The sequence below is a fragment of the Syzygium oleosum genome, unplaced genomic scaffold (genome assembly GCF_021117445.2).
Source record: "Syzygium oleosum isolate NSW1041296 unplaced genomic scaffold, Sole_v2.1 Sole_v2.05, whole genome shotgun sequence".
In the NCBI taxonomy this organism is placed as follows: domain Eukaryota; kingdom Viridiplantae; phylum Streptophyta; class Magnoliopsida; order Myrtales; family Myrtaceae; genus Syzygium; species Syzygium oleosum.
In genome coordinates, this window is record NW_026607489.1 from 15,205,530 (window position 1) to 15,230,251 (window position 24,722).

The 24,722-nt window shown below is 39.0% G+C and overlaps 1 protein-coding gene and 2 long non-coding RNA genes across 3 annotated transcripts; 2 read left to right on the forward strand and 1 right to left on the reverse strand.

Moving 5' to 3' along the window:
* The first annotated feature begins 12,500 nt into the window (after positions 1–12,500).
* On the forward strand, positions 12,501–13,312 carry LOC130138301 (uncharacterized). The gene is made up of 3 exons (XR_008816708.1): positions 12,501–12,780; positions 12,862–12,960; positions 13,043–13,312. It is a non-coding gene; the product is annotated as an uncharacterized LOC130138301 (long non-coding RNA).
* A 260-nt stretch (positions 13,313–13,572) lies between these two features.
* Positions 13,573–14,568, forward strand: LOC130138300 (uncharacterized). Its single transcript, XR_008816707.1, has 2 exons — positions 13,573–13,634; positions 13,806–14,568. It is a non-coding gene; the product is annotated as an uncharacterized LOC130138300 (long non-coding RNA).
* Positions 14,569–20,071: 5,503 nt separating this feature from the next.
* LOC115664915 ((-)-germacrene D synthase-like) lies at positions 20,072–23,865 on the reverse strand. The gene is made up of 7 exons (XM_056311801.1): positions 23,694–23,865; positions 22,883–23,159; positions 22,172–22,547; positions 21,473–21,691; positions 21,243–21,381; positions 20,604–20,852; positions 20,072–20,487 (listed from the first exon to the last, which is right to left on the reverse strand). Exons 1-7 carry the CDS (start codon positions 23,832–23,834, stop codon positions 20,194–20,196), a joined length of 1,695 nt encoding a protein of 564 aa, XP_056167776.1. The 5' UTR covers positions 23,835–23,865; the 3' UTR covers positions 20,072–20,193.
* Between the last annotated feature and the right edge of the window lie 857 nt (positions 23,866–24,722).

Sequence of the window (24,722 nt, forward strand, 5' to 3'; positions counted from 1 at the left end):
TCTGATGAACAACCTCAAGCTGATGATAGGAGCCTTGAAGAGTCAAGGTTTATGCAATGGCTAATTATTCAAGATGCCAAGCATCAAGCTCGTGCAGACAGACATGCTGCCACTTAGCTTGAAATTCAGAGATTACGAGATGAGGAGGAACACTTGATGAACTCACTAAGTGACATCATCAACAAAATAGTCATGGAAAATCAGCAAGAACACATGGCTACTGCAGAAAAAGAAGCTAAGGAAGGACTTTCTAGGAGATAGGGGGAGCTTGAAAATGAACATATCATAGATGATGATATGCAGGAGGAATTTAAGGAAGAAAATGCTCAAGATGTTGAGAATAATGACTTTAATCAGCCTGACATACAGAAGGACCACAATCAGAGTGCACAAGAAGCAACTCCTTCAGCAGCAATTTCTGCAGATTTTCCTCTTGAAGGAAATGATTGTGAAAACAGTCCATCTGAAGCTCAACAAAGAGGCAAAGGGAAGGAAGCAGCATCTGTTGACATTCAAACCACTCACACTCCTTCTGGATACAATATCTCCTCATCCATGCCAGACCATGCATTTACTGCATTTTTATTGATTATGCTATCTATCCTTTCTGCTGATATAAAAAAGGGGGAGAAGTATTATATAGGAGTGATGTGAATGGATATGGCTTAACAATGCTTTATACGCTTCAGAATATGAATATGGCTTAACAATGCTTTATATGCTTCAGAATATGAATATTGATTTTAAAGGTGAACAATGCTTTATATATGTGCTTCAAAGTTATAAACTATTTACATTGCATATAGACAGTTTTGTCATCATAAAAAAGGGGGAGAATGTTGAGAAAAATCCCTAATGAGTTTTGAGGAATGACAAAACTATTTGTTACTTACCAGAATTACACTAAAGTTATTTGATGCAGGTAAATGCCAAGTCATCAGACTTAGTCGATGAAAGGACTTTGTTATCAGACTCAAAATTACTCATCAGATTCAATGAGTGTTATTTTTGGTAAGTTTATGCAAGATAATCAAATTGATATCTCAGGATATCCTAATTGGTAATCACAAGATCATTCCTTAAACACGAAGAACTACACTTATGGAAATCTTGATTTGATTGTATAGGCGATCAAAATCACTCAGAGATAATGGTTCTTTTTCTAACGGCTATGCATCCTATTTTGGGAAGAATCTCCAACGGGTTAATTTGGAGATCAATCCTCTGAAGACTGTCCAACGGATAGATTGGAAGTAGAGGAGTATAAAAGGAGTGCAAACGTCGTACAAGAAATAAGAACCAGAATCGAGAATTCCAAAGTCTGAATAGACCTTCGATCTTACACACTTGTGATTATTGTATTCCACGTAGTGAATTTAGAAAGAAAATTACTTGAGTGAAGAGTGTATGTGATAGTGCAGTCTATCATCTGTGAAGCACTGCTCTTGTAATCTTCTGGTGATTCAATATTGAAACACAGCCAATAGGCTGCCAGCATGGAGAGTGGACGTAGGCTTGATAAAGCCGAACCACTATAAAGATCTGTATGCAGTATTCTCTATCCCTAAACTTTCATTTATTATTGTTGATATTATATTGCATATATATCTGTCAAACAAGTTCGTCAAAACATCATTTTAGTCATCAGACGCGATCATCTGACAACAACTTACATGCAAATTTGTAATTCGCATTCATCTGATATTGTACATACGAATTGTTGACCTCGACTATATTTATTCCGCACGTTTAAATCATCTAATTTGGTAAAATCACCTATTCACCCCTCTCTAGGTGATAGCACTAGCCGTAACATATGGGACTAGCCATCAATGCCCTCCCCCTGCTGCTCCCTTACCTGCCCGTTCGTGGCTGATAGGGATGTCGAGGCCGCTCGGCTGTCTGTCAATTTGACGGTTGAAACAAGGGAAGACAGAAATGAAAGACCGGTAGAGGGGGAGGAAGGAGAGGAAGGAGCTGAGCCGGGCTGGGCTCAGCTCAGCTCCTATTGCAAAATGCAAAATGCAAAATGCACCTATATCTATATGTAATGCAATTGAAACTAAATAATTTCTTTGTTTAGGAATTAAGGACATTAACCCCTAAATTTTGTGTAATTAATTTTGGGCAATTAAAAATAGATGTCAACAATTTGATATTCCACTCTCTAATTTGAATCGAGAGTATATCAATAATCAAAAACCTCCCTGTATGACCGAAAATTTAATAACATAAAGCTTCATCGCTTCCGATTTTCACTTTCTTGCGGGCTCAATCCGGATGATTTAATTAAGCTCAAAACCACCATGTACCAATCCATTAACTCTAATGCAATTTATATAAGTCTTTACTGTTAATACAAATGCTCATAACATCTATATGCAATTTAACTAGTATTTTTACTTAGGGATTGTGGTCAATCCCTAATTTTCTACGTTATGAATAACTAAACGCATCGCCAAAATGTAGATGTCAACAGTCGCCTTAGGATAGACCAAAGGCGACAAATTAACTGGTGTGTTGCTTTGTGGTAGACCAAAGAATACATATTCTAAGATTTGTCACCTTAGGATCGACCAAAGGCAACCCAATCCTAACTTTGTCACCTTAGGTCAATAGCCAAAGGCAAAAATGGATTTTTGTCACCTGACGGCAAAGTTTCAATTATGTCACATGGGCCTTTACCTAAGGTAGCAAAACCATGATCTTATCACATTAGGCCTCACCTAAGATAACAAAATTTCATGTTTGTCGCCGTAGATCCAAAACTTGACGATTTGCTGCCTTTGGTCAACCCTAAGGTGACAAATTCTTAGACATGCCTTTTGTTTTGTTTTCATAATTTGAAAGTAATTGTTTACTTGGCCAAATAAACAAAAGTATTTGCAGATTTCATTTATGAAATCAAGTTGGTAAAAATGTCTTCATTAACAAACTATATGAATGTAATACCATAAAATCTAACCAAATTTTGATCAATTTGATTGAAACATTTTACCTATACATTTATTTTTGTCAAAGTAGAAATTAAAAATAAGGATCATTTATCTATCAATTTCAGTTTTGCAGAAAAAATCAAGTGAAGCTCTTTATATGATTAATTTATTATTGAGTAAACTCTTTTAAACAATTTCTCAAGAAATTATCCCATTCATCAATATGAAATAATAAATTGAAAAAAAAAAAGAAAGTGAAGAAGAATAAAGAGTGGTTGGGTAAATTAACATACAAGTTTGGCCCATAATGTACAATGCCCATCATATTCTCTACAAAATATACAATTACATGGCCACATGTCAACATTGGATTAACAACAATACGAATAGAAAAAATTGGTAACAGGATGGCTGTGGAGCGACATTTTCGCGATATTTTGTTAGCTGGGACTACTTCGGTAATTTTTGTAACATCCTGAATTCGATCCACTTTCGTGATCAATGAAATAGATGTGTATTTCTCATTCCATTTTAGTAAGTCTCGCCCAAAACGGATCCTTCTCGGGATACTGATCAATAGGGAATGGCTAACTAGGAAAACGGTACGTGGACCTAAGAACTCGACCACGAATCGAGTCCGATTCCGAGAAATGACGAGGGAATATTTTGTACCAATGTGGGCCGATCCAAGGAGGATGACGGATTTGGTTTAGCCAACGACGTACGATCAGAACGCGGGTGATTCCGCACGACCGAGAGTACGCCTGGCGAACAATTCCGAACTTATTCCGAACGATCGCAACCCCCGGAACTAGGGATAATCCTCGCGTTATCTTGGAAATCGAGACCGTCACGACTCGAGTAATCCTAAGTCGATACGCGTAACCCCTAAACAGCCGCCCGTTAGTGAGAGACGCTAAAATCGCATTTGAGCGAAATTGATCGTGGAATTGAGTCCGGACTTGAGTGTCGAATTTCATGTACGTACGCCACTATTTTGCAAGGACAATATCGTATTTATGTGGCCAATTATATTTGGGATCGGTATAGTCGAAAAATGGAATTTCGGGCCGGAAATGGAAAATTACCGTTTTACCCCTAAGCCTATGAATGGGATCCGAATTTTAGAAGTGTTAATTGGTTTTATTTAGTTCTTTAGTGGCCAAAAATATTCGACATTGATGCCCCCATCACTCTTACTCATTCCCTAAGTGCCCCTAGATATTTTGTGTAAGAATAAATCGTGGCCCTTGGATCTAGCTTGCCTAACAAGACCAATTGTGAGCCCTTGGATTACACTTGATTGATATGTTGACTTTGGTCTCTCTCTTCTCTCTCTCTCCTCTCCTTCTCCCCCGCTGAAAACACCCTACGCCGGCTGACCTCTTTCCCCGCTGACTTCCTCCTCCTTTCTCGCCGAACACCCCACGCTTGCTGACTTTCTGCTTTGCTGACCATGCTGACTTTCCTCTGCTCCCCCATGTCCTTCACGTGCTGCTGCCTTGCTGCTTCTGTTTTTGCTTCTGTTGCTGCATCTGTTCTGCAGCTGACCAATCCCCACCAACTCCACCAGCCATCATCATTGAGTCACCCATGCTACTGCTTCTGCTTTCCCCCTACTTGGCTGACTGTTGACCCCTAACCTGCCCCACGTTGCTGCTGCTTCTGTCCTTCATTTCTGCTTGCTGACTCCCTGACCTTCCCATGCCGTTGCAGACCAGCCCCTCGACTCCCCACCAGCCCTCATCATTGCTTCTTCCTCCCCTTCTTCTTCTGCTTTGTGGCATGCTGCATTGTTTCTGCTCCCTGCTTTTTCTTGCTGCTGCTCACCAGACCGACCAGCTCCGTTGCTCAGCCACCCCGCCACTCATCTCAGCCACACCCCACCGCCTCGCCTCAATATCACCGCCACCATCATCCCCCTTCGCCGCCCAGCTCAGCCGGAGCACCACCGCCCGCCGTTCACCGCCGAGTGCCGCCGTGAGGACGCCGGAGCGCCGCCGCTGAACCGGCTTGATCCAGCTGCTGTTTGGTCCGTTTCTCTTCTTGTTCAGCCCACATTTGAAGCCTTAAACCTAGTGAGTGAAAACCCTAACCCTTAATTAGACTTATATGCACTTTATACAAGTTTTAGGGGTTATTAGGGTATTTTAGGGGTTAATTAGTGTGGGCTGATTATGGCTGATTTTGTGGTGATTTTAATGGCCTAATGTGATGATTTAGGGATGATTTAAGGGCTGTGGATAATTGGTTTAGTGGCTGGTTGTGCTTGGTTTGCTTGGTGGTGCATGTTGGTTGATTTCCGGTAAGGTTGCTGCTGCGTCGCTGGATTTTGCTATTTTTGGTGTGACTTGTGTGGGCCGAATTTGAGGAAGTGTTCTTCATGAGAGTTGTTCATAACATCTTGAAGTTTGACATAATTTAATTTGGGAATTTTTGGAAATCATTTGAGGCCATTCGGAAGTCCATCTTTGGACCGAAATAAGTCTGCCGGAAACACTGTTCCTCCGACCTTCGGGTCTGTTCGAATTTTTATAAATTTTTATAGACCTATTTTCAAAATATTTCCTTCACAAAAATTGTTGGGGACATTTTTGTCTATGGTATATAAAAATTTCAAATCTTTCTAAGGAGATTTGGTTACTGCTTGAAATGCATTTTGAAAGCCGGATGGTCAGTTCGAATGAAATATTTTATGTCCGACTTTGGACGACAAAAAGAGGTGGTTCTAGACAGAAATGGATTTTGTGTTCTTCATGAAAAATGTTCATCAAGATGTTTTGTACAACATATCCAAATTTCATAATTTTTGGAATTGATTTACTATTTATTCCAAACGGATTTCTGTCACTGTGCAACCGCCCAGTTTGGACCCGATTTTGTATATTCTCGGTTTTTCTCTCTCTCGAACTGATTGGTGGCTGCCCATTGATGGTTTAATTGGGCCTTGTACGACTAATATGTGATTTGTTCGTGAATTGCCATGTGTGATTGGTTGGACCATGTGGTGGCTGAATTGGGGATTGAATTGTGCTTGATTATACAATGCCATGTTGAGTGCTAGTGTGACCGAGAATTGAGGGGCATGGCGGGCCTTGTGTGTGCTCGACTATATTGATTAATCGCATGAATTTGGGTGCCCAGTATGTGAGATGGCTGTTTTGAATTCATTGATTCATTGGGCGTGCTAAGAGGTGAATTAAGCATGTTGTGGCATAAATTGAGCTTGTGGCTAATTTAAATTGAGTGCCCGAGTGTGATTGTTATGGCCATGAGTGTGCATATTGAACATTGGCATAACATGTGCATTATGTGATTATGCACGATTGGCATAAGCATGTGATCGCCTAAATCGACCTGAAGCGTCGTTTACGCGGGGTTCAGATAATAACCGGTGGATGTGTATGTATGGTCACATAAAGCCTGATGCGTTTACGCGGGGTATTGAACCCGTCTTGATGCGTTTACGCGGGACGATGCCCGAATTGCCGGAAGACGGCCAACCTGATGCGTTTACGCGGGTGTGATCCGTATATGGAGATCGGTGTTGCACCTGATGCGTTTACGCGGGCTAGAGACACTGGACCTGATGCGTTTACGCGGGCCAGGAAGTGTTGGATATTGATGGACCTGATGCGTTTACGCAGGTCGGACCTGATGCGTTTCACGCGGGTCGAAAGTGAATAATCGGAAAGTTGGCACGTGTGCAAGTGTGCATTGAATTGTGCAAGCATGAGCATGACATTGGCAAGTGTGCAAGTGTGCATTGAATTGTGCAAGCATGAGCATGACATTTGCAAGTGTGCAAAGAGTGCATAACGAGTGCAAGCATATGCGTGGCGTGTGATCGTGGCCAATTGAATGATATGTGTATGTGCATTGTGGGGCATAGTATTATTATTATTATTATGTGCCTAACCTGCAGGGTCACTATATACTTGATTTGGGCCCGAAGGCCTAAGTCGTGTGATTGATCAACTGTGTGTTTAGTTGATGCTTGTCCGGGAGGTGCATGTTAGCCTAGTTTCGGATTAGGGGGCCTACTCGCTGAGATTTATTCTCACTGTTTTTTAAACCCCACTTTTCAGAACCCCAGCCTTGAGGATGGCAGGTGTGCCGATTCGTTTTGGGATCCGGGACCGGATAGACCGTTCGGTGATCGAGTACCCCGGTTGGAACGGGGAAGTATATGTTAGTGGCCGTTGACCCATTTTGGTTTATATGTGTAGTTGTTTTGCAATGGATATTGTAAATCCCTGTTGTTAATGCAAGTATGTATTTATGATGGTTGTTGTTCGATGGCTATCCTTGGTCGCGTGTTTTATTGTTCAGGTGAAATGTTGCTTCCGCTTGTGCACTGTTCTCTGTTTGGGTTTTGGGTCGGCGACGCGTCCTGGGACGTCGCACTGAATAGACCTCGGTAGGAATGATCGCGAGCCCGTAAGGTTCGCACTATAAAAAAACCGGGATTTTCCGACGAAAATTTGCGACGAAAAAGTTTTCGTTGGAAATTTGCAACGACTTTTCCAACGAAAAATAAAATCGTCGGAAATTTGCGACAAAAAATTTTTCGTTGCAAATTTCCGACGAATTTTGCGACGACACAGTTTTCGTCGCAAATTTCCGACGAAATTTCCGACGAAAAATTTTTCGTCGCACATTTCCGACGAATTTTGCGACGAAACACTTTTCGTCGCAAATTTCCGACGAATTTTGGCGACCAAAAATTTTTCGTGGCAAATTTCCGACGATTTTTCCGACGAATTTTGGCGACGAAAAATTTTTCGTCGGAAATTTCCGACGAATTTTACAACCGAAATTTAATCGTCGCAAATTTCCGACGAATTTTGCGACGAAAGATTTTTCGTCACTAATTTCCGACGATTTTTCCGACGAAAAATTTTTCGTCGCAAATTTCCGACACGAAAAATGATTTTTTTGATATCCGTCCCCACGCCCAATTTCTCTCTCACTACAAAAAAACTAGGATTTTGCGACGACAAATTTTTCGTCGGAAATTAGCAACGACTTTTGTGACGAAAACTAAATTTGTTGGAAATTTGCGACGAAAAATTTTTCATCGGTATTTTTCGACGAAAAAATTTTTCGTCGCAAATTTGCCACGAATTTTCCAACGAATTTCAAAAAATCGCATTTTTCGTTGCAAATTTCCGACGAATTTTGCGGCGAAACACTTTTCGTCGAAAATTTCCGACAAAATTTCCGACGAAAAACTTTTCGTCGCAAATTTCCGACGAATTTTGGCGACCAAAAATTTTTCGTGGCAAATTTCCGACGAATTTTGCGACGAAAGATTTTTCGTCGCTAATTTCCGACGAATTTTGGGACGAAAAATTTTTCGTCGCAAATTTCCGACACGAAAAATGATTTTTTTGATATCCGTCCCCACGCCCAATTTCTCTCTCATTACAAAAAAACTAGGATTTTGCGATTTACAAATTTTTCGTCGGAAATTAGCAACGACTTTTTGTGACGAAAACTAAATTTGTTGGAAATTTGACGAAAAAATTTTTCATCGGTATTTTCCGACGAAAAAATTTTTCGTCGCAAATTTGCCACGAATTTTCCAACGAAAATAGAACATATTGGAATAAATGCGATTTTTTGAAATTCGTTGGAAAATTCGTGGCAAATTTACCACGAATTTTCCAACGAAAATAGAACATATTGGAATAAATGCCTTTTGTTCAAACTCGTTGGAAAATTCGTGGCAAATTTGCCACGAATTTTCCAACGAAAATAGAACATATTGGAATAAATGGGTTTTTTTGAAATTCGTGTGAAAATTCGTGGCAAATTTGCCACGAATTTTCCAAAGAAAATAGAACATATTGGAATAAATGTGTTTTTTTGAAATTCGTTGGAAAATTTGTGGCAAATTTGCCACGAATTTTCCAACGAAAATAGAACATATTGCAATAAATGCCTTTAGTTAAAATTCGTGGCAAATTTGCCACGAATTTTCCAACGAAAATAGAACATATTAGAATAAATGCGTTTTTTTTAAATTCGTGGCAAATTTGCCACGAATTTTCCAACGAAAATATAACATATTGGAATAAATGCCTTTTGTTAAAATTCGTGGGAAAATAGAACATATTAGAATAAATGCCTTTTGTTAAAATTCGTGGCAAATTTGCCATGAATTTTCCCACGAAAATTGAACATATTAGAATAAATGCCTTTTTTTAAAATTCGTGGCAAATTTGCCACGAATTTTGCCATGAAAATTGAACATATTAGAATAAATGCCTTTTTTGGAAATTCGTGGCAAATTTGCCACGAATTTTGCCACAAAAATAGAACATATTAGAATAAATGCCTTTTTTAAAATTCGTGGCAAATTTTGCCACGAAAATTGAACATAGTAGAATAAATGCCTTTTTTAAAAATTCGTGGCAAATTTGCCATGAATTTTGCCAAGAAAATTGAACATATTAGAATAAATGCCACGAAAATAGAACATAGTAGAATAAATGCGTTTTTTTTATTTTCGTGGCAAAATTCATGGCAAATTTGCCACTTGCCACGAAAACAGGACATAGTAGAATAAATGCTTTTTTAAAAAAATTCGTTGCAAAATTCATGAAAAATTTGCCACCAATTTCAAAAAAATGCCGGCAAACAAATGCAAAGTCATCCTCTTCGCTATCCTCCTCGCCAAAGAAGAAGCCCGAACCAAATCTCCTCCTCGCCTTCCTCCTCGCCGTCGACTATGCCCAGATCTGGTCGCTAATTTCATCGCAAATTAGCCACGACAATCGCCTCAACAAACCCCAACACGTTCGATCATGATTTTAGATTATGTTTATTTCGTGGAAAATATAATATTTTCTTGAAAATGTTTATGAGAAGTCATTTTTCATGAAAATGATAATATTGTTTGGTATTTGGTTGAAGCTTGCAAATGAAATAAATTTTTTTTTCCACCATTTGGTAGGGAAAATATAAAAATTACCAAAGAAGAGTATATTCAAGTGCTCGAAATTCGTTGGAAATTTCAACAAGAGAAAGTTCGTCACACGATTGAAACTCATGAATATACCATTCCAACTTTACGAGATCCATGTGGAGCGATGATCAATGTGGATCCAACTGAAATTCGCGAATCAAATTTTGAAGTTGGTACAGAATTTGATTATGAGACAGAGGATGAAGATGATGCGCATGAAGAAGACGAAGACGAAGATGAAGACGAAGACGAAGCTGAAGACGAAGATGAAGATGAAGAATATGATTTTTGAGACTTTTTACTATTTATTTGCAATTATTATTATTATTACGACATGTGTTTTTTTTTTCTCATAAATTTTTGTTATTATTGTTGTCGTAATTATTGTTGTTGTTGTCGTCGTTGTTGTTATAATTAGAATTCGTGGCTAATTAGCTTCAGATTTAGCGACGGAATTGAAATAGTTGGGAAAAATATTAGAATTTTCAAATTCCTGGGAAAATTCGTGGGAAATTTCCCACGAATTTTCCAACGAATTTTGAATTCTTGACAAAATATTACACTATAGACTATTGCGTTGGAAAATTCGTGAGAAATTTCCAACAAATTTTAAGTTCGTTGGAAATTACCCACGAATTATAAATTCGTTGGAAAATTCGTGGGAAATTTCCAACGAACTTAAAATTTGTTGGAAATTTCCTACGAATTTTCCAACGAATTTCGAATTCTTGACAAAATATTACACTATAGACTATTGCGTTGGAAAATTCGTGGGAAATTTCCAGCGAATTTTAATTTCGTGGGAAATTTCTAACGAATTTTAAGTTCGTTGGAAATTACCCACGAATTAGAAATTCGTTAGAAAATTCGTGCAAAATTTCCAACGAACTTAAAATTCATTGGAAATTTCCCACGAATTTTCCAACGAATTTCGAATTCTTGACAAAATATTACACTATAGACTATTGCGTTGAAAAATTCGTGGGAACTTTCCAACGAATTTAAAATTCATGGGAACTTTCCAACGAATTTAAAATTCGTTGGAAATTTCCCACGAATTTTAAATTCATGGGTAATTTCCAACGAACTGAAAATTTGTGGGAAATTTCCAACGAATTTAAAATTCGTTGGAAATTTCCCACGAACTTAAAATTCGTTGGAAATTTCCCACGGATTTTCCAACGAATCTCAAATTCTTGATAAAATATTGCACTATAAACTATGTCGTTGGAAAATTCGTGGGAAATTTCCAACGAATTTTATGTTCGTTGGAAATTACCCACGAATTTCGAATTCTTGACAAAATATTACACTGTAAACTATTGTGTTGGAAAATTCGTGGGAACTTTCCAACGAATTTAAAATTCGTGGGTAATTTCCAACGAGCTTAAAATTCGTGGGAAATTTCCCACGAAATTAAAATTCGTGGGTAATTTCCAACGAACTTAAAATTCGTGGGAAATTTCCCACGAACTTAAAATTCGTTGGAAATTTCCCACGAACTTAAAATTCGTTGGAAATTTCCCACGAACTTAAAATTCGTTGGAAATTTCTCACGAATTTTTCGACGAATCTCAAATTCTTGACAAAATATTGCACTATAAACTATGTCGTTGGAAAATTCGTGGGAAATTTCTCACGAATTTTCTAACGAATTTCAAATTCTTGACAAAATATTGCACTATACACTATGTCGTTGGAAAATTCGTGGGAAATTTCCCACGAATTATAAATTCGTTGGAAATTTCCCACGAATTTTCCAACGAATTTCGAATTCTTGACAAAATATTACACTATAGACTATTGCGTTGGAAAATTCGTGGGAAATTTCCAACGAATTTTAGATTTCCAAAGAATTTGGCAGGAAGAGTATATTCAAGTGCTCGAAATAACTTCAATCAAACAACTCGTTATCATCATTAGCGACGGATTTAGCCACGAAAAAAATCCATGGTTAATTAGCGACGAATTTAACCATGAACTTGACATTACCAATTTAAAAAATATAAAAATTTTTGGGACGAATTTTTTTTTCGTGGCTAATTAGCTACGAACTCTTATGTTCATCGCTAATTTTGGCGATTTAGCGACAAACTCTTATTTTCGTCGCTAAAATTAGCGACGAACAGATGACTTCATCGCCAATTTTGCTCCCCGCCCTTTCGTGGCAAATCTCCCCGCCCTAACCCCAATTTTTCTCTCTCTCTCTCTGCTATTCCTCATATCCCCCCTCTTCCGCCAAACACCTCTCCGTCGCTCCCTCCTCCCTCCGCCAGCCATGATGGCCTCCGTCACCGCCACCGCCGCCGTTGCCTCCTCCTCCGTCGCCATACGCTCGTTCCGCGCCCACAAGCCCTCCCTCGCCCCAGATCTGGACGAGGTCGGCCGCCGCTCGACCTCGAGCAGATCTGGGCGAGGTCGAGCGGCCCGCCCATGGCTGCTCGACCTCGCCGTCGTCCCTCCTCCTTCGTCGCCACACGCCCGTTCCGCGTCCACAAGCCCTCCCTCGCCCCAGATCTAGACGAGGTCGGCCGCCGCTCGACCTCGTGCAGACCTCAGCCGAGGGCCCGCCCAGATCTGGGCGACGGCGGCCATGGGCGAGGCCGGGATCCGATGCTTCGTCGCCGAGGGCCCCGCGATCTCCCAGCCGAGGGCCGCCGGCGGGGGACTAGTTGATTGCGTGGTGGTCGGGGGCGAGAACAGCGGGCTCTGCATCGCCCAGGCGCTCACCACGAAGCACCGCGACAAGGCCCCCGACGTGGTCATCACCGAGGCCAGGGACCGCGTCGGTGACGACCACGTCGTCAGATTTCCGTCCCTTCATCGCGTTATTTTCCACTGAATGCATCTTCAGATGTACTTCTTCTCCAGGTATTACAAACTACAGAACACTCTCCAATCTGCATTTTGTACTTGATATGAATGCTATGTTACTCTAATGTTCATATGCAGTTGGATCTATATACCGCATCCAATGGAGTTCTAATTAGAAATGCTGCCAGAACTAATCCCAAAGATCCTTCTATTGATTTGGGACCTGAATTTGATAAGGTGAAGGTTACTTTAGTTGTGTATCCTTATTCCGCCTATTACGAATATTAATGTCATGTTTCATTATATCTGCCTTTTTCAGTTCGGAAGTTTTGTGAGCCGCTTCGAGTCTATTCCCAGTGTAGTTGAGTTGGATAGCTTGAAAGTCACAGGTGATGTGTCGTTTGGAAATGGCATTAAGCTCAAGGTATAGACATTGCGCTTGGCATTTGTTTTTATATACTTTGTCCGATTATTGAGGATCTACTACAAATTTATGGGACCTACAGTAAAACCCATCAGACCACCGGTTAAATTGTGAAGATTTGCTTACTCTGTTGAGTCCATCTATAGAGTATGAGTTGCAAGTAAATCTATGTTTAGTTAAAGATGCAGTGTTTGCAATTTAATTTAGATCTAGGCTATCTTGCAAACTCCGCTCTCTATAGAATTTATTCTGTCTCATGTGTTAAAGTACTTTTAGATGTAATTTGTAGTCAATCATTACAGAGAATATACTGTGAACTTAGACATATCAGGATGGACATATTTTGTCTAAAATGTTATGTGAAGTAATCATTTAGTACAGATGGCGATTGTCATAACCATTTCATGTTGTTGATCTCATTTCAATAGCAATGGATTTTCACTTATGTACTTTGAAGGGTTCACAGTACAGGGATTGGGATTACAAGGTATGAAATACCTGGATGTCCTTTTATAATATATCTATGTATTTTTAGTACCTTGATCTCCCCTGATTATGTTGGAGAGTGTGGTTTTGGTTTTGAGGAAGTAACTTAAACATATCGAGAACCTGTATATTGTTTTGGCATGATACTTAGTATTCTTGTTTGAAATAACAGGAGGAAGGATGTTGTATCTTTCTTGGGTAAGTTGGCCAATGAAGAGATGGTCAATGCAATGCATGTTCTGCTTTTGTATCTACGAAGTGCTCCATATGATGAAAAACCTTTGGTTGCCATACTTATGCTGCACTTTGATCTAATAGTATACTTTCTTGACTATTCATTTTGTAGTTTTTGGGATTTTATTGGACTTTGAATTTGATATTTGTAACTTCTCTTCTTGCCCATTTTTGAGTTGCATCTATAAGATATGCCTCGGTGAGTATGACGAAATTTTATGGTGATTAACTTGGTATTGGAATTTGAAGATGCAGTGTGAATCTGCAGATTTAATGAAGCCTACTCTTATTTTTTGGTTATCTATTCCAGAAAATTATGGCTAAGATAACACTTTGGTGCAGGTAGAACCTCGGAAGTACAGCATATACAGAGAGAGGCTGTCGTGGCAATTTCTGCATAAGTTATGCAAATGAGAGGTTGCAACAACATTTCAACTGGCATCTGTTAAAACTGGAGCAGGAAGTGAGCATCACACATGGACCGTATCTTTAGTAGTTTTGTTTAGTATTTATATGACGGGGATTGTCGCTAAAAGCAGGGTAGTTTTTTTTTATTCATTTTTGTCGTCATTATTTATTGTGCAAGATTATTTATTCTCTCATTATGTGTACTATAAAAAAAAATATTTATGTCATTCTTGTGGAAAACGTTGATGAATGTATTTCATTTTCATATTATTATAATATTTTGACGTTATTAAGTGCTCAATGTTAAATATAAATTCTAGAAATTAATGTTTCTTTTAATTGGGTTTAAAATTCGAAAAATAAAATATTAGATTATGTTTAAATTCGTTGCAAAATTCGCGAATTTTTAGCGACAAATTTTGCAACGAATTTTTCCACGAATTTAGCCACCAATTTTTTTTTCGTCGTAATTTATCAACGAAAATTGAAATTTTTTTGCGGCAAAATTTGAGATTTCCCACGATATTTGCAACGAATATTTTGCGACAAATTTTTGAATGAATTTTGCAACTAATTTAGTCACAAATTTTGCAACGAATAATTAGCTATGAATTAATTTTCGTCGCAAATTATCAACGAAAATCCAAATTTTCGTCGCAAAATTTTGCGAAAAAAAATTTCCAACGAATTTTTTTGTTCGTGGCAAAATACCGGGTTTTTCAATTTCGTGGGAAATTTCCCACGAATTTTCCCACGAAATTGAAGCTTTTTCCAACGAATTTGAAAAAAGCCGAAAATTTGAATTTCGTTGGAAAATTCGTGGGAAATTTCCCACGAATTTTCCAACGAATAGCAAAAAAAGCCAAAAATTTGAATTTCCTTGGAAAATTCATGGGAATTTTCCCACGAATTTGAAAAAAGCTGAAAATTTGAATTTCGTTGGAAAATTCGTGGGAAATTTCCCACGAATTTTCCATAGCCACGAAATTTGCAACGAATAATTAGCGACAAATTAATTTTCGTCGCAAATTACCAACGAATATTCAGATTTTCGTCGCAAAAATTTACGGAAAAAATTTCTGACGAATTTTTTTGTTTGTGGCAAAATACTGGGTTTTTCAATTTTGTCCCAAAATTCGTGGGAAATTTCCCACGAATTTTTGCAACGACCCTGTTTTCGTTGGAAATTACCAACAAAAAATTCAAATTTTTTGTCGCAAAAAATTTCCGACGCCGAATTAGCGACCAATTTTTTTTCGTCGCTAATTTTGTCGGAAATTCGTTTTGCAACGAATTTTACCTCGAAAAATTACCGACGAATTTTGCCACGATTTTTGCAACGAATAATTAGTGACGACATTTCCAACGAACTTTCCAACGAATTTTCTGACGAAGTTTCCAACGAATTTTTGCGACGAAAAAATTTCGTCGGAAAAATTTGCGACAACGAATTTTTGTTCGTCGCTAATTTCATTGGAAATTCGTTTTCCAACGAATTTTGCAAAATTTTTCGTTGGAAAATTCGTTGCAAAACGGCGATTTTTTTGTAGTGTTCGCGACGTGACAATTTTCTCCAATCACGCTACCCAACAACATAAAATAATATAACTCTAGTTAATGTTTCCTTAATTGCATTACATGTCAAAGTAAGAGTCGAGGGACTTGCTAATCAAAATAGGATAGTTCCTCGGCCATCGATTTTTTTTTATCATATAATCTTTTCAACTGAAATATCTCGTACTGTTTTAAAACTTTCAAATGGTTCAATAAGTATAACATAGGCAATTTATTATTTGTGCTACATAGTGATGGAAAAGGTTAGTTCAATATTAGGTGTAGCATTTTTTCTTTGTGAATGTAATAATTGCTACTATGTGGTAATGGTGTCGCAAATACTTGCTTTTACCCATTTTATAATTGAGGAGATACATTTTTTTTGTTCAATCAAATAGCTCAAATTATCAAATATGCGTCAATATAAGGCCTCTGTTAAATAAATTGCCACGTCATGTGATTAATTGCTAACCTGGCTTAGTTGCTCGGGAAAAGTTAACCACAATTGGTTATGTGGTTTGCATATTCAGTAAATATTGTGACATCTCAATTTAGATATTAGGTAATGAGCAAAGAGAGAAAGTGTCAACTTGAATGATTTTAGCCATTTAATATGGCTTTGCCGAAGCGACATCATCGCAAGTGGACCCATTGGACGCCAAAATCATCTTTTGTTGCAAGATCTCCAATTACCACAAATGAAGTGGTGGATAGCATTTTACAGGCAGACGTGACTAATGCAACGGCCATGTACTGGCCACAAAGTTGAACTTTGGAAATGCAACTTGCGCACATTTCTTTTGGTTCTTCTCTTGGATCAACATGGTAATTAGTTAATACGATAGCTTAATATACAAGGTAATCTATTGGAGAGTTACGTCTCTTCTATGCAAGACTAGTGAAAAAGAAAGAGAAATGCTTATACGATTGCCCTTAATCCACTGTGAGATTAACCATCTGTTATGGGTCACAAAAAAACAAATAACAAATAATTAGAAACGGCTATAGAGTCTACTTCTTCAAGAATTTGTGACTCATAATATATGGTTACTTTCATAGAAGCTCAAAGACCATTATGCTAGCAAAACTCAAAAAGAAAAGTGCGATATGTGAGTTTGATAGCTAGTTACATAATCGAATTCTTGCACATGTCATCATACAATAGGAGTTATGGAAACTTCTTTTTTAGACTAATGGAGATGCCGACCGAAACTATATCTTCACTGCCAGTCCGAGTAAAAATTAATTGAACGGATGTAATATGGAAAGCTCTTACTGCTTCTTTGGCCTAGTACAGCCCGTTTGATGTTCCATTCTCGGGCATGGCTTTCCCAGTATCATCATAAACATCAAGTAATGCCTTATCCAAAAGCTCGATATTCTGTTTCAAGTGGACAAAGTAAAAGTCGCATTTGATTGATGTAACATCGAATGGCCTACCACTTCTTTTGCATAGAAGATGCGGTAAGACCTTCCTTTTCTGGTAAATGCGCAGTCAATTTCATCATACAAATCAACAAGTGTCTTGTAAAACACTTGCATGCTCTCTGGCAATCCATCTTTGGCATCGACATCCCAACTGAGTTCAAGTTTGGAAAATATAAAACTTGACCCTAATTAACAATTGATCAAATTAAAATAAGTAAGATTAGAATTGGTAAACTGAGAAAAGCCTCCGAGTGCCAACTGTACCTCTCAATGCTTCCGTGAAGAGTTCTGGTTCGTCTAATGTACCACAGACATCGTAGATGTTGCCGAGAATGATAAGAACGACCATCATTTTGGTTCCTATTTCTCTAGCGGTCTCATACTCCGGTTCAAAATGAACTCCTAACATCCAGCTCCCCAAGCCTATCTCTAGCAAATGGGAACACCCTCTCTATGTCTAAATCCTTCCACCACCTACAGTTTACCACCAAATCCCGTTTAAAGCAAACACATCAATGATAGAATTATAGAAAGTACCTTAGACCGTATTCCAAAGAGATTAACACTCCTTGTCACGTACAAAATGATTTTTAAGGGTGAAATGTGTAGATAGATACTTGCATGTTGGCTCCTTGTAGAGGCTTTTTACAATTTGATTTTTAATTATGACCCGCTCCTTCTCATATATGCAAGTCGAATTACGAGACTACGGACATTCACGAAAGGGATAATAAGGAGACAAATAGAGGCTTGGAAAGATTCAAACTCAAGACCTCCTACTCTGATACCATGTGAAATTTAGTGAGACTATTGCCAACTGTTTCAAAAGTTTAAGCTAATAGGTGGAGGAAGACCACATGAATATAAAGAGCAATTAGGATCCGTAATCAAGCGATGTTGGACGATATTTCAATAGTATTTTCATAAATCTCTTAATATGGCCCTGCAATTATAAATTCAAAATAACGTGATTGGAGTAGTAGCTGTTGGAAAGTAAAGAAGGGTTTCTTTTACCTGAAAAATGAGGAAGTCAAGCAGAAATAACGCCAGGTGCAACTCCAAGGTCTGGTGTACAGACATCTTTTTTTCTCAGCCACATGCTTAAGTCCTCTTCCTCTAGTGTCATTCACACTGTGACTTTAATTCAGAGAGAGCGATGCTACTGAGTCGCGAGGGCCCAATGAAAGCTCTTCCTACAGGGACTTGGTCATGTAGATTTCATTGTCAGTGTAACAGGAGAATCCCACATTTGAGATAGGGACCCAGCTTCTTCCATGGCTACGATGGTCTCCGGGCCTATATAGTCCCTGTAACTGTAGCTCTTAGCACATTCAAATGAGCTTTCCAGAGTTTGGCAATCTTAACTGGTATTAACTGTCAAAAGTAATGTAAAAATCAATTGGAAAAGGAAAATCTAATAATTTAGGGGCAGCTTTCTTGAGTGCTTTGAGAGGTGGGATGGTCCAAACGTGATGAGCTAAGAACACACTGCAATATAGAAAGAGGGAGGAGCTTGTGGATGACCAGACCAAGAACAACGAGGCCAATCCGCATCGACATAAAATGAAGTACTGCCTTGGTTAGACCAAGTACGTCGGCAATTTTCGGTCTAAATTGACCGGAGTTACTAAATTGACAATCGGTCAAAAGGTTTGGGGACTAAATTGGCACAAATAAAAAGTCAACGACTGAATTAGTCGACATACAATAAGTTTAGGTCTTTTTCGATAATTTTTCCAAGTCTTAAATAGTGTTTTTAGGAACTTTTTAAAAATAACCTTCTAATTTAAAAGCTAAATCTTGCAAAGATCATGCTTTTAATTATAAAAGAATTATTATTATAATTAAAAAGGTTTTTACATATTCATAATTGGATGAGTGACATATGGATAATTTCGATATAGAGTTGTCAATGTATTCACTAAAAAATTAGGGAAAATTGTCCAAAAAAAACCTAGACCTATTGTACGGCGGCCAATTTAGTCTTAAACCTTTCAATTATGCCACTAAACATTTCAATTGTACTAATTTAATCCTAAAAGTTTTGATGGTTTGCCAATTTAATCCTAAACCTTTTAACGATTTGTCAATTTAGTCCTTTCGACCATTGGAAATTGCTGAAGTGGTGATCTAGTTAGCATCAACCGTCTTACGTGGTACGGCCAGTGCTGACATGGATAATTTTTTTAATTTTTTTTCCTTTTCTTTTTTTTTCTTTTCTTTTCTTTTTCTTTTTTCTTTTTTCTTTTTCTCTTTTTCCCTCCGCCGGCCATCATCGGGCCTCGTCAATAGCTGGCGGAGGTTGCCGGCCTCAATGGGACACCCACTCTTGGGCTGGCAAGGGCCGCCCTAGTTGGATTGAGCTAGGGCATCCCTCGCCCGAGGCCAACAAGGGCAGCCCTCGCTTGAGGCCGGCCACCTCCACCGGCCATCAACAAGGCTCAGCGATGACCGGCGGAGGGAAAAAAGAAAAAAAGAAAAAAATTTAAAAAATTGTCCAAGTCAACGCCAAACATGCCACGTAAGACAATCGGCACTAATTAGTCTGCCACCTCAGCGATTTCCGATCAAAAAATTGGCCAAAAGAATTAAATTGGTTCGAGTCTATTTGTCTTGTGATGGCTTTCCATGTTTTGGCTTCGAAAACTCTTCGGCGTAGTCATCTCTAAGTATTATGGACAAATAATAGGATTTCCCGAGCCGAGACAAATATGACAAAAGTTGATTTTGATTCTTTTATAAATGCAATGAACGCACATTTTGTGTACGTCGCAAAAGATATGGAGAGTGAGGAGTGAGGAGAGGAGGAAATGATGAAGAAAATGGAGAGTGATTATATTGATTATCTAATCATTCGATGATATCCATCGCTGCTTTCAGCTAGCTCGCATACTGGAAAGAAACTTTAGACAGAAAAAACTAATTAAGTTCGAATTTCACATGGGTAAGGGATAAATCAGCAGAGAAGTGACATAATTTTTTAGCTTGGTCCCGGCACTAGTGTAGTTATCTTCATCCGTATACAACACATCGATCACTCGCGTGAAATTGAGAATTCGCGTCAAAAGTTGCGATGGGATCGCGGTTGGAGCAAGACACTCTTCATTAATGTCCTTCCATGCATCAATTACTCGTCTCCGGAGCTCGTCCTTCGCTTCTTGTTCCGGGACGCCGTATTGTTCGACGAAACACTCCACCGCAGACGCCACATGTCCTCTCTTCTGCTCAAACTGTAAGTTCGAACGATGACCGACAGATATCAAACAAAAAGTTTCACTTAACTGACTAAGCGCCTGCATGGGCTAATAACACGTAATATGAGAATATACTCTTCTTGGTGACACACCTGGTGAGAGACGATGTCATCCATGAGCCGGCAAATCGTTGCTGAGGCCTTCACCATCTTGGGTCCGCCGAGCAACCAGTCAAAAGCATCTTTTGTTGCAAGATCTCCCATTCCCACAAATGAAGTGGTGGATAGCATTTCATAGGCAGAGGTTACTAATGCCACGGCCATGTACTCCTGCATCGTTGGGACGTGATCTTGATGGAACCATTTGGCTTCAGCAAAGTAGGCCCTCACAAGGTTTTTCATCTAAGGAAGAGAGAACAAGAGAATCCAACACGTTTTAGTCGCTCCTTTCTGCATCCTTATATCGCATCAATGCAAAACTACTTGGCCGAAAAGAAAAACTCTGTAAATGCAACTTGCACAGATTTCTTTTTGCTTTCTTATTTTTTCGGTTCTTTTCTCGAGTCAACATGGTAATTAGTTTATATGATATCCTAATATACAAGGTAATTCGGTCGAGAATTACGTCTCTTCAATGGACAACTAGTAGGAAAAAAATGTGATATAAGTGAGATTGATAGTCAGTTACATGATCGAATTCTCATACAACGGAGATACTAATAAAAATCTTATACTTTTACTGCAGGACTGAGTAAAAATTAGTTGAATGGATGCAATATGTAAAGCTCTTACTGCTTCTTTTGCGTAGTAAAGCCCGTATGATGTTCCATTCTCGGCTATTGCTTTCTCAGTATCATCATAAACATCAAGAAGTGCCTCATAGCATACTTGCATGTACTTTGGCAGTCCATCTATGGCATCAATGCTCCACCTGAAATCGTATGGGAATGTGCCAGATAAGTGTATGGATACCATTGAGAACTCAGTTTTTTTTTCAGGATGAGTAAGACCTCAGTTATTACCTTTCGATAGCTTCAGTGAAGAGTTCTAATTCTTCCAATGTACCATAGACATCATAGATGTCATCAATAATGGAAGTCATGGCAATCACTTTGGTCAGTAATCTTCTAGTGAGGACGAACTCTGGCTCAAAACATACTCCCAGAATCCAGAAGTAGCACTCCACAAGCCTGTCTCTCGCAAAAGGAAAGTTCCTCGCAACGTCTAATTCCTTCCACCACCTGCAAATTATTTTCCAAATCTAGCTAATGTTTTTTTTTTTTTTTTTGGTAACCCAGGGAACCCCCGCACGGCCGACAGCCGGGGAGTAAACCCTGGGGGCGACACGTGCTAGCCACCACACACGTGCCACCGGTTAAGTCACCCTGCGGCGCCCGGGATTCGAACACTCAACCTTTTGCGAGAGGAAGAGTGCGCGCTCCAGCAGCGCCACACAGGCGGGTGGTAAATCTAGCTAATGTTGGCACTTCTTTTATCACACAATTCAACTTGTTAGATAATACAGACCGACGAATTCATATGACTTAGTTCTCTTTGAAATGTGTAATTGAGGTTTAACTGCAAACAGTTTGCGCCACAAAAGACAACATAGGAAAAAAGAGGAAGAAGAGTTGGGAACCATGAAACATATGCACTTCATTTAAGAGTTGTAATTGAGGATACTATATTTGCCTTGAGTTGTTATTATATAAGAAGTTAACCTTGCAATATGGCCGAGTTCCTTCTGGTGTTGTTCTTGCATCAAGTTGAAAGCTAGCTTGGCTAAAGAGAGTAGCGCTTCATTGTGGGAAGGCTCTTCTTGGTAGATTGGAATATACTGCCTTGCTTCTAGTCTGGGCAAACCCCTGTAAATTGGCTGCTGTAGGGCATGACTCACTTGCTTTGCCAGAGTGGGGCTCACTTGATTTTCATCAATTGATTCAAGGTGAGTTAGAGTGAAAGAAAGTGCCTCGTCCAAGACATCTTCTCCGTGAACCCTTAGATGGCAAGCTTCATATAGACTCAACATTCCTCGTATATCAGCAGTGAGTGATTCTCTGAAGTTCCCCTCGCTGTCCTTGAACTTTTTAAAGATCTCTATGTCACCAATCAAAATTCGGCAAAAATACGATTAGCTATATACTTAAAGATGTTCTTCATTGCCATTTTTTAGGAGCTTATTATATAGATCCACACATTTTTCTCCTATAGGAACAGGTTTTTCTTATTAAGTTTCATTTTTCTTTCTAAGACGAAAAGAATGAAGAACTCAGAACTCATGGACAAACGTCTAGAGGAAAAATGGCAGAGAGTCTGATCTTAGTCAACTAATCATCTATACATGAATTAATGCTGTAGTTCTTTCTTTTACTTTCCCTTGGTAGACATACATCAACGGATTGGACTTTTAACTGAACGATTCATGAACATACCACATGAAATCCTGTAGCCGCTTTGTCGTAGCAACCGGAAGAGAACAGCAACCATGTGAAGGTCATCGCGGTTATGATCGCCATCATTAAGTTCGAAATAGCTCTTGTGAATTTGTTCTAGTTGCTCGTCTATCACACCTTGTAAACAGTAGGCGATTCCCAGCCGTTGGATTTGATCTATCAAGTCCAGTTTTTGCGAAGTCGGCACAATAGCGGCCACCATCTTCTTCACCTCCTCTTTCAACTTCTCGATTTGTTCTTCTATGCCGTGGAAGTTCTGATGATATGCATGAACCACACATGGCGCACGAGTCACAAGTTTCGCCTTTTATTGTTCCAAAATAGACAAATGCATGAATGGCTCGTCGCATTAGGCACCTCAGAAGGGTGAAACCATCAGGCACTTCGCTATATAATCCATTTCACATAACATAAAACAGGACATTTCGCCCGCTACTATATGATCAGCAAGGCTGAGAGTCTCGAGGAGCTTGAGCCACGAGAAAAACAATTTGTTGACATAGAAGTACTGTTGGACGTTATAGTTTGACCTATAGACATGAAAACTGAGTTCTTTTCGGGAACCTGGGGTGCAATAAACAAGATATTAATGTATAACAACGCCAATTATCGTTGGACTAGAGTCCATAAAATAAAGCATTTAGGTTGAAGCCTATGGTTGGACCTCTGCTATACAAGAAAAGATGATACTTGATGCGCCATACATATGCTATCCCTATTCGCTAAATGTAAGGACTCCAAATTTTCAGAAGCACGTAGCTAGTTTTAAGCAAGTTATTAAAGTCGCTACCATCGAGTATGAATCAGAAGCATATCTGAGGAAGTAATCCCCCCATAGGCTTGGATGAAAATTCGCCGACCGGCGTTTCGCCACGTGGCTCGTTTCTTGAGCAGAAGGAGAAGATGGGATTGCTGAGATCTGAAGAGACATATGTTTTTCCCTGTTATTAGATTTTAAGGTGTCTGACCAAACGATGAAGAACACTAGAGGGTAAGAGGATCTTTTTGTGAGAAGTCAAAACCTTCTTGATGGGTATTTATAGGCCATAGCATCTTATGTTCGAAAATTCTAGACAATAAGGAACAGAAAAGGCAAACGTTTATCTTCTCCGAAACACTGTCTCTCCATTTTTGTGACGAGTCTTTTGTATATAATTTAATTTCGAGATCTGATTGATATATCATTGACTTGCACTAGAGCTCTCCACCACCCGTTTTGCAAGAAGAGGCTCGCTCTGCTTTCGTTTGTTATTTTAAAAAACTAACTTGGTTACTGATGTCCAGTTGGTATTTTTCTGTGCAATCATCCAAGTTAGTTGAAAATTCGTCTTTTTTAATCTTTTTCTAGAACCTTATAATAACTTGTACGGTGACGTCAAGTTAGTACTTTTTCAGTTGTAATCATCCAAGTTCTAACTGAAGAGAGGTTTTTAGCCTCATTTGAAGCATATTACTGGTATGGTTCTTCTATTTTCCTTCAGTACTGTGACTGGCAATATACATATATGAATTGGCCATAGTCAAATCAGCAAACTGGACCTTACTTGGTCATACCTTCTGCTGTCTGACCGGCAATATACATTTGCATTAAAGATTATTTGGACGCTGCTGAGCTGCGCACTGCTTATGTTGGACACTAAGGCAAAGTTTGGGGGCATTGATGTTGCGCTAGGTAAAGTTTAGGCTTGCAAGGAAATTTTCCATATCTAGGTCAGCTCCATTTGCTTGCCATTTTCCATGTAAGTCCCCATGTCGGAAGTTTAACAGCCGGAAGGTATTTTTGTAACACTAGTAAAAATTTGGGGTGTTTGATGACACC

Bases quoted from the DNA above. Each gene is read 5' to 3' on its own strand.
- LOC115664915 (XM_056311801.1), bottom strand. From the start codon at position 23,834: ATGTCTCTTCAGATCTCAGCAATCCCATCTTCTCCTTCTGCTCAAGAA. The intron at 20,853-21,242 runs GTAAGAGCTTTA...TCTCTTCCTTAG, and splicing joins TTTACTACGCAAAAGAAGCA to ATGAAAAACCTTGTGAGGGC. The intron at 20,488-20,603 runs GTGTGTCACCAA...TCGAACTTACAG, and splicing joins ATGACATCGTCTCTCACCAG to TTTGAGCAGAAGAGAGGACA.